Raw genomic sequence first — 13,508 nt, forward strand, 5'->3', positions numbered from 1 at the left:
CTTGCATAAAAAGGTGTCAAATAGTAGTCCGTACACCCCACGTCTCTCAGTGGTGTAGCAAGACTCATAAAAGAATACTAGTAGCGACATTTTATGCTAATCATTTCAGTTCACTTATTGAAAATAAGAATTAGAATTGATCTTCAGTAATCCATGCTTGTTGTAAGAGTCGACTAACGGGATCGGGTGGTCAGACTCGCTGACTTGGTTGACACATGTCATCGTATCCCAATTGCGTAGATCGATGCTCATGCTGTTGATGACTGGATTGTCTAGTCCAGACTCGATTTATTTTCACTCACTCACTTTTGAAAATAACGTCAAGTTGGAAAGCAGTAACGCTGTCCCGAATTGCCTACTTACTCTGGTCCAGAGGGGCGAAGGTGTTACGTAAATTTAAGTAAAATTGTATTCAGGTCAGGGACTACAAGCTCAAAATGTGTCAACGACGAGTTTTCACACTTTAGAGATTTTTAATATAATAAGTAAAAGTCATGAATTTTACAGATTTAACAACAATTTAAAATTTGATTTCATTTACTGTTTGTTTGACAATTCCACATGATCTGTATGTGGCAATTATGAAACGTGTGTCAGGTCGAATACTCGAGCTCCTGTGACCAGATGAACAGATAGTCTGTACAAATAGCTGTGATAAATCTGTCAAAGATATACACCTTAAGACCTGAACCGTGAAGCTGTGTTTTGATTGATATCCCTGTGAAGTGGTGTCCGGCGAGAACAGAATATAAATCTGGAATCTGCGAGTTCACACAATCCGGTCTCCGCCGGGGCACGTGACAGACTGTGTGTATTTATTAATGGTACAGCGGCAGAGCCGACGCACCAACACACAAGCATCGACGATGGATGGGGAGTACAGCATCTACACGGGTGTTAAGAAAACCTTTGGAAACGTCGACTATGTCTTTTTCGGTTCGTTGTTAGCTGTTTCAACAGGTATTGGTGTATTTTACGCTTTTAAAGACAAACATAACGTGAACAGCAAGGACTATCTATTGGGTGGGCGGAAAATGAATGTCGTGCCCGTGTCGTTGTCAATTCTTGTTACATCTTTCTCGGCAACAACGTTGTTGGGAATGCCTGCGGAAGTATATAATTATAACACTATGATTTGGTGGTTGTGTATCTCCGCCATGATCGGCCTCGTCATTTCATCTATAGTCTTTGTTCCCTTCTTTTACAACCTGAACGTCACAAGCATCTATGAGGTAAGACCATTGTGTCTGAATTATTACTTTTGTTATGCATGGTGTTGATATTATTATATATTACAACTTCATTGTGTCATATAGCGAGGGCATGACCACGGAAGAAGGAAGTTTTATCCACTTTTACCAATTTTGTGTAATATATATTGTTTATCGAAGCAGTTAAGCAAAATGTCTTGCATCAGTCTGTCACAGGTGTAATATGTAGGGACAATGGGGTAGTCCAGTGGTTACAGCGTTCGCTCGTCACGCCAAGGTCCCGATTCGATTCCCCACATGGGTACAATGTGTGAAGCCGTTGTCTGGTGTCCCTCGCCGTGTTATTGCTGGAATATTGCTAGAAGTGGCGTAGAACCAAACTTACTCAAATATTTTACAGTCATCTACTCTGAAACCCTATGAAGATGTTTCTGTTGTTCTTCTTATGCAATATAAATGTTTTTCAATGAAATTGCACTCCCAGGATTTAAAGAATTTCGTTAGAATGAGTCCATGCAGTTTAACAAATCCCTTAAGAATTGAGAGGAGAAAAACTATATGAATGTCAAAGCTGTGGAGGAGAAACTTCGGGTAGATGACACTTATTATAAGTTTTTAGAATTTTTGTTTGCCTTCTCATGCAACCAGTTAACGTCAATTATTTGGTCTAAATGTATTTGTTGGGGATGAACCACATTGTCGTGACGCCATTTTGTTTATAAAATCACGTTTTTCAGTATCTCGAGATGAGGTTTGGAACGGAAGTGCGGGTACTAGGGTCGACTCTATTCGTCATCAAAGTGGTAGGTTGTTCTCGGTTTAGCGTACACGTGCAGAACCGTGGCAAACAAAAGACTACCTGAATCTCAGAGAATACAGAATTCGAGTTAGATGTAACATTCTTAAACATATAATTGGAACATATGTGGTAATGGTAAAGGTCTGAAGGTTATTTCCAAATTTTGATTTAAAACAAATGTGCCCAATGTAATTCCCTGGGGTTTTTTCCTGTACCATATCTTCTCAGTATTTTTAAGTGGTGAAACATTGCCTGGCTCTTGCATGTGTTTGTGACCTGTTACAATGGAGACACAATGCAGGCTCACTTTTAACTGGTGTCATCGCTATTTGATAGTGACTATATAGGTCAATGCTTTTGATATCGTTCGAATCGTTCAACGAAGTGTGCTTTTAGTAAATATTTCTTAGATAATGCAATGTTTTTTCAACTCTTCTCGCTGAGAGTGGCAATAATGCAACATCATTTTAGAGTTGTTCTTCGCATGGCAAATATTAATACAGATTTGAGATGCAACACTCTGCCGGTGTGTTCCCCTGTTTTCATTATATAAGTTCGTCAGCAGCGACTATAACTTAATTTTCTCTCACGAAATACATTTAAACTCCACTTCTATCCAACTATGTGTTTTATTTTCAGTTGCTGTACATCTCCTTTGTCTTGTACGTCCCATCTCTTGCACTCAGCGCAGGTAATAACATTAGACACGTATGCCACGAAGTGGAATTTACAGTTCAACTTTACTGCAGTCGTGTATATCAACAATAAAACTTTCAGTCAGAATAAAATAGTAAGTGTGCAGTATTTCATGACAGTTTCGTGACTGTCAACGTCAACTTCGTAGGTTTCCTCATTTCAAATGATGAACTGCGTGTAGAGAAACGTAACGGTTTTCGGTACAAGGTGATACTGTTATGTCCCTGTCCCTGGCGGTTACTTGGTAATAATTTAGTCAGGTTATGGTAGACATGCATACAGAGAAATGCAAAACGTGTTCGTAGATGTTTACTATTTGAGAAACATTGGAAGTACATTCCAAAGGTGTTTGTCGTTCTTTAATAAATGGGAAGAATCGTGGTAAATGCTTATTAGGAAACATTTAAAAAAATATATTCATGTATGGCGTTGTGTATTCGCATATTCATAACGTATAGACCTTAACCGTTAATATTATATTCTGATAACAAAGTATATTAAACGGGTGAGGATCACGTCAAATTTCATGAAGGGTGTAAATGTTCAATATCTACAAGAAAACGTTAGATTGCCGAGCGAAAGAAAGTATGCACCTAAATACTGGATTTATCCACTGAATTGCGAACGAGCGTGAAAAGAGACGCCGAAACTATGCAAGTGAAGGTCAAAAACACGACCGAAGATGGATGCGGGTTGCGATTTTGAATGTTTAATGTTGAATTGGACTGATGGAAGAGCATTGTTACAAGAATGAATAATATACTCATGCCAATAATGGTTGTCAACCCCTTCAATCTTTTTCATTGGAGAGGGGGGTGTGGGGTTGGGTTGGGGCTGTGAGGTGTGTGTGGGGTTGGGATGGGGAGGGGGTGACAACCATTATTGGCATGAGTATATTTTTCGCGTAGTGCACTGGTGTGTTGATCCTTCTGTAAGACGAATACTTATTTTCTTTATCCCTAACAGCAACTGAATTCAGCTTATGGGGTTCTGTAGCGGCCGTAGGGACGGTTGTGACTGTCTACACAACAATAGTAAGTGATAGCCAAGTACTTTGGAGGGATATAAGGCATACATTAGTCTGTCTCACAGTCCCTGAACAACATTATTTTCCCTACTGCCTAGCCCTCTCTGCAGTGCTAAAGCCCTAAATAAAGCAAGTCTAGATTTCCTCAGGTTCTGAATCTCTGGTCTCCCTAGGGCTCCTTTTCAATATAAATGGGCTTGTTTGTTACTATCCAAATTATATATATTCAGAGACTAAGCCTTAGTCTAGGCATACATCTACAGTCCTAAATAACATGTTAGGGAAATGAAATAACAGGGTACGTGTGGTTTAACGCCGCTTTGAACAGCATTTCAGTTATGTGCCTTTGAAGTGGAAAACTCGAAGTAAAACATTATCGTATTGTATTCATTTGATCTACTGATCACCAGTCGCCATATGGCTGAAATATATGAGACGTTTAATTTTAACTTACTAGTTCACCATGGATTTGTTTGTTTGATGTTTAACGTCACACTCAGCAATATTTCAGTTATATGGCGGCAGTCTGTAAATACTCGAGTTTGGAGCAAAACATCCAGTGATCAACATGATGAACATCGATCTTAGCAATGGGGATACGATCACCAGGTATCAACACTATTTCACAGTGATTTAAAATTTTCCGATAATAGAGGTACTAACTTGTGAGCGGTAGCGTAGTTTACAAGTACAGACATAAATATCAACGTGTTGAGGTTAATGGCACGCTTTTTGCCCTCTCATCATGACACGGAAGTAACATGATGGAAACGTATTTCGGGGTGCTTTCATAGGAGGCAGTAGCCCTGTTTTTTCGTTGATGGGTATAACGGTCGAGAAGGTAGCGGCTGATGGTAATCACGTGACAGGTTTCGGCTGATTGATAGAAACGTTTTTAGGGCTTGTTTACGTTTTTGTTTGACCCTGTTGGATATATAGGTCGATATGTACTGTTAGTCTAACAGTAACTGTCATTATTAACTTGTTTTTGTTCTAGGGTGGGATGAAGGCAGTCTTATGGACGGACACGTTCCAGTCTGTGATTATCGTGGGAGGTCTGACAGGTGCATTGGTCCAAGGATCAAACGCCGTAGGGGGCATTTTCGAGGCATGGAGGGTAGCTGATGAGCGCTCTAGGATTTATCTAACAGAGTATATAATCACCATTATGTTGTATAATATATGTTTACTGTATATCTTTAATTCACTGCTGTATTACGTAATCCATATGTATTTCTTTGGCTTTTCCTTCTATTTTGTTTTGTAGCTTTTTGTAGCGGGTGTTATTTATTTGTTCTGGTTGTGGTGTTATTTGTTTGTCTGTCTGTTTGACAGTAGGTCTGTTTACTTGCCTTGTGTTGTTGGGTTTTATTGTTTTGTGCATAACCTTTTTTTACTTTGGATGTGAGTGTGGAGGGGGGCGGGGGCTATGAGTTTGCTGCTTGTCTTTCCTGAATTCTATTTGTTGTTTCATTTTCGTTTTGTTTAGTTTGGGGGCTTTTATTATTGTTGGCTTTATATCTTATTTTTTTTTTTTTTTATTCATTTTCATTCGGAGTGGGTGGGGGTGGGGGTGGGGGTGGGTTACGCTCTGCTTCCTTCTATATCTCTTGTGTATGTTGTATATTGAATCTGTCCCGGACAAACCATTTATGGGTGTTCGGAACAATATGTGTTGCCTTTGGGGTTCGTTCCTAGCTGTTAGAGGTCTTCAGAGCGGAATTCAAGTTAACCACCTTTCAAGTTAAAGGCTTAGGTTATCATCCGAAACGTTTTCAATGATAGTTGTGTGTAACCTATATTAATTCAGGCAACACTTGAACCATGCCTGAGTATGATATAGATAATAGGTGTGAAAATTTGAACAAGTTCTATTAATATCATGACTGACACAGAAATTGTCGACTCAGTATAATTTAGTTGTCCTAAGATGTAAGACTTGTACGCAATTTTAAGCATGTGCTGTGGAAAGTATGTTTGAATGAAAAAATGGCCGGCGCACCCTTTCTGATGTTTTGCCATCATCTTCTACAGCTTCAACCTTGACCCTTCTACTCGCCATTCATTCTGGTCTCTAGTGCTGGGCGGAGGCTTCATCTGGATAAGCCTGTTCGCAGACCAAGTTCAAATTCAACGTACCATGTCATGCCCCTCTGTAAAGACAGCAAAACTGTAAGTGTACTTGTTCAGGGAAAAAAACTGTAAGTTTATGTGTTTACAGCAAAACTGTAAGTGTACTTGTTTAGAGAAACATGTTGTAAGTTTACGTGTTTACAGCAAAACTGTAAGTGTACTTGTTTAGAGAAAAATGTTGTAAGTTTACGTGTTTACAGCAAAACTGTAACTTTACTTGTTTAGAGAAAAATGTTGTAAGTTTACGTGTTTACAGCAAAACTGTAAGTGTACTTGTTTAGAGAAAGATGTTGTAAGTTTACGTGTTTACAGCAAAGCTGTAACTTTACTTGTTTAGAGAAAGATGTTGTAAGTTTACGTGTTTACAGCAAAACTGTAACTTTACTTGTTCAGAGTAAAATGTTGTAAGTTTACGTGTTTACAGCAAAACTGTAACTTTACTTGTTTAGAGAAAAATGTTGTAAGTTTACGTGTTTACAGCAAAACTGTAACTTTACTCGTTTAGAGAAAAAAGTTGTAAGTTTACGTGTTTACAGCAAAGCTGTAACTTTACTTGTTTAGAGAAAAATGTTGTAAGTTTACGTGTTTACAGCAAAATTGTAAGTTTATTTGTTTACAGCAAAATTGTAAGTGTACTTGTTTACTGGAAGACTGTAAGTGTACCTGTTTACTGAAGACTGTAAGTGTACTTGTTTACTGAAAGACTGTAAGTGTACCTGTTTACTGAAACACTGTAAGTGTACTTGTTTACTGAAAAACTGTAAGTGTACCTGTTGTTTATTCAGTGACTGTTAACAAAACCGTCCCTGGGTTGTTGTTTCTGTTTGTTGTTTTTTGCATCTATATTCATTCATGTTCTTGCACGCCCATCCTAGTCAATAGGTGTCAATAGATGTCAATCAGTGTCAATCCGTGTCCATCTGACGGTGCATAGTGGCATTGATAATGGAAGATTGTTTATTAATGATGATAATAATACATGGAGATCTTATTTCAGGTCCATGTTGATTTGTGCACCATTCCTGTTTATGATCATGTCCATATGTTGTTTGATGGGTGTGATCATGTTTGCCTTCTACAAAGACTGCCATCCCGTTGGTTTCAATAACCTCATATCAAGGACTGATCAGGCAAGTATTTATTATAGGAGCGGTTCAAAGCGTCATGGTAAAGGCGTTGGGGAAGGTCCTTGGCCGATACATGACTGGAGTAATGTTATGAGCGGCCAACATATTCGCTCAGTTTGTTCTTGTCCGTAGTGTCCTATACAATGGTGAATTCCATACATTTATACTGGGGCCGCATTGGTTGCAATCAGTGGTTTGGGGATTTATTATTTGTTAAGTATTCCAGAAAACTTTTCTAAGGAAACTCATTAATCCCATATCTAAACCTGACACATTTCGATAGCACACAAGTTTTAGCAACATCATAAAAACATTTCCTTGTCATATGTGTATGTCTTTAATGGACTTCTGGTCCACCTTCAGATCCTGCCACTGTACATAATGGACATCCTGGGTCACCTCCCTGGCGTCCCTGGTATATTTATCTCCTGCATCTTCAGTGGTAGTTTGAGGTACGTGTTTGTCAACACCAAGTCTATCCGCTAGACTTGTAAATCATCTAAACCCAAAATGTCATGTGGATCAGAACATAAAAGATGAAAAGGAAGTCATATTCTGTAATAAACTTTACGAGATTAAGGGAGGGATTGTTTGGAATCCACCTTTCATGTCGTGCAATATACCATAAGCTCGTGCTTATTATATGTTCACTTCAGACACGTTTGGACTGACGTTAACAGGAATTTCTTCCCGTGTTCCGTCAAGTGATATATCCCGTTATATAATCTTTATATGGCATTTTCACACCTCTGTTCTGGCGTGTTTTAACAAATAAAAGTTTTATGGGTGCCGCGTGTTAACGGTGGAACGGAACATGTTGCTGACGTGAATAATGTTTTATAATCTTCTTCCCTTTAACAGCTCACTTTCCTCTGCTTTGAACGCCCTGGGAGCTGTCATACCACGTGACTTAATTCAGCCATGTTGCTGTGGCCGGATCAGCGACAGATACCTTACAATCATGTCCAAACTTGTGGGTAGGTCGCGCCATTGGGATAATCGTTAATCAACACACATTACATATCGATTTAAGCGCGTAATGAAAACAAACGTAGAAAACAGTTAAAAAGTACAATAATGCAACTCTCGAATTATCTCAGTACAGGTTTAATACATGTCTTAATGCCCGTTTGTGTTAGTGTGCTTGATTAAGAAATTACTATTGTGGCGTTTTACTGGAGTATGAACGCTCTGAACCGGGCAAGTAAAAGAATATTTCAACCCGATTATACTCCAGTAAACCGCCACAATTTCTTACAAATTCGAATTTTGAAGTTTAAAGGGTGCCAATTTGACCGTGGCACTCATTTAAGACGATTTCTGTGACCGGTTACATTGAAAGGCATTTGAATGCAATGACGGGGCGGTGGGTGGGGTTAGTGGTTAAAACGTTGGCTCGTGACGTCGAAGACCCGGGTTTGATTCCCCACGAGGGTACAATGAGCGAAGCCCGTTTCTGGTGCCCCCTGCTGTGATATTGCTGGAATATTGCTGCGTGAAACTGAACTCATTCACTCACTTAATGCTGTGACCCAATGTAACGGGTATATTCTTCACACTTACGCAAAACAAAGTAGTTCTACTTCCATTAACAAATACAAGCCTGACTAAATTTCAACGCGAGTGAAATGTATTAATATAACATGATAAATTACTCTAAGTTAACATACATTGCTTGTTAGACCATTGTTGTATGCATTAGCATATATATGGGACACTTTGCGCATGAATACGTCTGTGCGAAAAACATTCAAAATGGAGACTAGGACGAAGTCATCGCCTCTCACTACACCTATTGCCAGATTAATTGGGTCTTGGATTTTACATATTGAATGCTACATACCTCGTGACACCTGATTGGAACTGGGACTGGACGTACATTGCTTGGTTGCGAATGTGTAAATAAGCATTTTAATGAAAAGTTGTGTGAAAAAGGAACGTCAATTTATTGTCCGACATTGTCGATCCTCACGACCGTGGTGATCGTGGAAGACAACAGAGAGTTGTTCCACTCGAGGATTCACCATGAAACATAGTTCCGGTCAAAAGTCGTGTAAACAAAACATGTGCATACTTGTAGTTTGTAAACGTCACTTTTTGAAGACTCTTGCCAAATGAACTGATCACCTGATCAGCAAGTGAGCCGATCAGATCGTTAAAATTACGTACACTTCAAACTAAGAATTTATTTGTTGTTTTACTCCGCAGTCAGCTAACAGACGCTGATATATTCTTAATTCCGCACACATTTTGGTAAAGGAATTTTATATTTTGCCTCCATTTCAGTGCTTGGGTGTGGTTTTGGATCAATTGGTTTGACGTTTGTCGTATCCCGCCTAGGTTCTGTCTTACAGGTTTGTGACAATCATTTGCTTGTTTGTTTGTTTGTTTGTTGTTTAACACCACACTCGGCAATATTTCAGCTATATGGAGGTGGTCTGTAAATAATCGGGTCTGGACCAGACAATCCAGTGATCAACATCATGAGTATCGATCTATGCAATTGGGTTACGATGACATGCCAACAACGTCAGAGAGCCTGACCACCCGATCCCGTTAGTCGGATCTTGCGACAGCATGGGTTACTGAAGACCAATTCTAACCCGGATGTTATGGGTGTGCGCCACATCAATACAGACATGCACTTTCATCCGACTTTCTCATACTTAAGAAATACACTTCGCTCTACCACCATGTATAGTCTGAACTATTATAGTTAAAGCACGAGGACGCTTGCGCTTACGCTTTCTAAGATGCCAAATTTAATACTTTCTAAAGATAATTACGATTAATTTAAGGCAGAAAACAAACGACGGTGTCGGTGACCTAAATTAAGAATCCTCGCACAGGGCTAACTGGCGCGCTGTTCTATTGATGCGTCTGGCCCCTACGTTAAGAGAAACGTCACCAGAAAAAAACAAATGATAACAGTTTGATGACGGTTTACGTTCGGATTAAATATCTTCTCTGAATTATTTTAATTACATCTGTCATTAACGTAAACCATATGGGGCAATATGAACGTTGCATTTCTACTGCCAACGTAAGTTTAGATCAGTACATCCAGATGAAGCTGAGTAGTCAAGCCACATTCCACGATTGCATTGTGGGAATGTAAACATTACGAACGTTACCGTGTCGCTGAAAACTTGTCGAAATGACACATTTTAACCGTCGTAAAACATAAACGTAATGTTTCCACCAGTGATGTTAGCATCGTGACGTCGCTTACATTGCGACGTAATGTAAAATGGTTCGATTACGAGGGGGCACACTAGAATGGCGCATTGACGGGATAACGTCATTCAATTGTTACGTCATCAAAATACTATACCTTTATTGTCTGATAATGTAATTTTTTTTCGATTGTTCTAACCGCTAGACATCTTAGAATAAAGATAACATTTTAAGTGTTTTTATTTTTTTATTTAAAAAGTACCCAATCTCATTTCAGGCCACCTACGCCATAGGAAGTATAACTAATGGGCCGCTGTTTGGCCTCTTCATTCTTGGCATGTTTTTTCCGTCCGCCAATAAAATGGTAAGCAGTCGACTTAGACAGTTCTTATCAAAGTTCGAGTTAAAGAGTCTTCTTGATTTATGTATATTGCAGGTTTATTTTCATTTTCTTTCTCCTTTCAAATTTATAAAGACAGTTTCATCACACATATGTAATTAATTACAATTACATAAAATTCCTTTTTTATAAATATCACGTTAAAACGTGTGAATATGCGTTGCGATGAAAACGGAAAATGAGCTTCCTTAACACATACAGAAATAAATGGTTTTCATTGTCAACCATTTCGGGTTTTTTTGGACATTGTAGGGGGCATTTGTAGGGTCTGTGACGTCACTGATAATAATGACGTGGATAGGGATGGGAGCGTTCATTACACGCGCGGCGTACACCCCTGTCTCCAGTGTGTACACTGACGGCTGCAACTGGAACGTCACAACCCCGGCTGAAGCAGATATGTTCAGTACAACTCCAATGCCTACCACAGTGAATGCTTCAAGTGCCACAGAACTCGATACTGTAGATAATAGGTAGGTATGCATCAGTACTTAACCCTGCCAAATGAGTGTGACAACATCGCCCCAACTCGACTGGAAGTCCATTATGAGTAATATGTAAACATGAGACGTCGTGTTTTACAATGATCCTCTGTGGGTCTTTCTCAGGACACTTTAATGTCCTGCTAATTAACACTGACAACTGTCATCATTAAACTTTTATCAATAGCTTGAAATCTTTATTTAAAAATTCTCTTCTTCAGCAATGGCTTGCTTCGGTTATACTCCATGTCGTATATGTGGTACATGCCTGTTGCTGTTATTGTTGAAGTCATCGTTGGATTGATCGTTAGCTACCTCACAAGTAAGTACTGGCAGCAACTTGAAATCTTAAGAACAATATGGAAAATATATTCATCAATATTTATTAGCGAATAATGCTAAAAATTGATCCAGTAATCGTATATTGAAGTGATCTCAGTTTTTTAGTGAATGCGTGTGATATTTGTTTTTATTGTTGAAATATGTAAATAGTTAGAGTTAAGATACATAAAGTGCATGTGTTTGTTTTTATTTCCAGAGCCTCTTTTTAAGCAGCAGTTAAATCCAAAGTTGATTTGCCCGCTGTTTGACTACCTTTGCCCGTGCCTTCCAGAAAAACTCAGAGCCTATTTCCAAAATAGACAAGTATGTGTCTGACATCTCAAATAACATGAAATTACCCTTATATTAAGATTATCTGTCTGTAACCAAGCGTCAGTCTTGTGGGAGGTTTTACGCCGCTTTTAGCAATACTTTTGCAATATCACGGCGGGGGACACCAGAAATGGGCTTCAATTATTGTACCCATGTGGGGAATCGAACCCGGGTCTTCAGCGTGACGAGCAATCGCTTTAACCACTACGGTACGCCACTGCCCCAGCGTCAGTCTAAAGGGGAGGGGAATATTATTTTTAAATACATCACAAGAAACAGGTCAAAACTCCCTTTGTCTACTGGTCAGGACCCACTTGCACAAAGCGATCTTAGCGCTGCGTGATCGTAACTCCCATACTCTAACATAGACTTAAGACGGTCTTAGCGCTGCGTGATCGTAACTCCCATACTCTAACATAGACTTAAGACGGTCTTAGCGCTGCGTGATCGTAACTCCCATACCCTAACATAGACTTAAGACGGTCTTAGCGCTGCGTAATCGTAACTCCCATACTCTAACATAGACTTAAGACGGTCTTAGCGCTGCGTGATCGTAACTCCCATACTCTAACATAGACTTAAGACGGTCTTAGCGCTGCGTAATCGTAACTCCCATACTCTAACATAGACTTAAGACGGTCTTAGCGCTGCGTGATCGTAACTCCCATACTCTAACATAGACTTAAGACGGTCTTAGCGCTGCGTGATCGTAACTCCCATACTCTAACATAGACATAAGACGGTCTTAGCGCTGCGTGATCGTAACTCCCATACTCTAACATAGATTTAAGACGGCCTTAGCGCTAAGATCGCTCTGTTTAAGTAGACATAATAGGCAATACTATTTTCAGTTGACGAATGGAACGTTTCAATCTACATTTGTGGCTATTACAACGTTAAAGCCATTAGTCCAAATACAATCATATATTGTTGCTTGCGAGTCCATTTTCTGTAAGTTAGAAATATATATTTACACCCAGAATCGTCTATGTTTCAGTCACATGACACTTCACAGACATATTCGGACCACAGCTGCTGCAGAGGCTGGGATGAGCATCGCAAGTGTGACTGCAACTGTGTCGTTGATCATGGGCTGTTAGACACCTTCTTAGAAATGAATGAACTGACACCTCGACCATTTCATGTTGTATAGTACCTAGGGTGTTGTCGTCATCGACCACTGTTATTTATGACTTAGCTATAAATATAATCAAAAATCTTTCACACTTGAAAATGTTATTCCAATGAGACGCATATCATATCATGATTGTTCATCACCTAAAAATCACAATGCTTTAAAGGTGGAATTCAATTGATAAAATTAAATAATACTTGTATGAGGTACAAGTTTGTGCTTATAAGAATTTTCTGAAAAGCTTAACATTATGTCGAGTGTATTTCTATTTCTATAAATGTGTTAAAATGTAATAACCTGCACGAACAAATAAATCATGATAAATGTCATCCTTTGATCTAAGTGATACCGATTTAGTTTCAAAAGAAATTCCTAACTGATATGTGTCATTGAAAGAGCAACAAATATTTTAGGAATACTTACATCTTGCATCTGACAGAGGAACTACTCTCAATGTTAACATTTCATATCAGAAAGATAATGGTCTCAAGGCCAATTTTTCATGCGGTTCTTTAATAACCATCCTTAGTCTCGGTTGTTTGTGTCATGGTATTTATTTTGGTCTGATTCCTTTGGAAGCGTATTAGTGTCGCAACTGTTTTAGGAAAACTTACATCTACGTAGAAAATACTTTCTTGTCTCCAAATATCATATTACAATCGTGCGT

General features: G+C 39.0%; 1 protein-coding gene across 1 annotated transcript; it reads left to right on the top strand.

The window, feature by feature from the left end:
- The first annotated feature begins 866 nt into the window (after window positions 1-866).
- On the top strand, window positions 867-12,993 carry LOC124263900 (sodium-dependent multivitamin transporter-like). Its single transcript, XM_046698628.1, has 15 exons — window positions 867-1,232; window positions 1,949-2,014; window positions 2,650-2,701; window positions 3,673-3,740; window positions 4,731-4,885; window positions 5,768-5,905; window positions 6,864-6,996; window positions 7,357-7,445; window positions 7,855-7,970; window positions 9,280-9,347; window positions 10,448-10,534; window positions 10,823-11,043; window positions 11,274-11,374; window positions 11,591-11,697; window positions 12,704-12,993. Exons 1-15 carry the CDS (start codon window positions 867-869, stop codon window positions 12,857-12,859), a joined length of 1,923 nt encoding a protein of 640 aa, XP_046554584.1. The 3' UTR covers window positions 12,860-12,993.
- The last annotated feature ends 515 nt before the right edge of the window (window positions 12,994-13,508 follow it).

Source organism: Haliotis rubra, unplaced genomic scaffold (genome assembly GCF_003918875.1).
Source record: "Haliotis rubra isolate DU_JTF1 unplaced genomic scaffold, ASM391887v1 Scf9, whole genome shotgun sequence".
Taxonomy (NCBI): Eukaryota; Metazoa; Mollusca; class Gastropoda; order Lepetellida; family Haliotidae; genus Haliotis; species Haliotis rubra.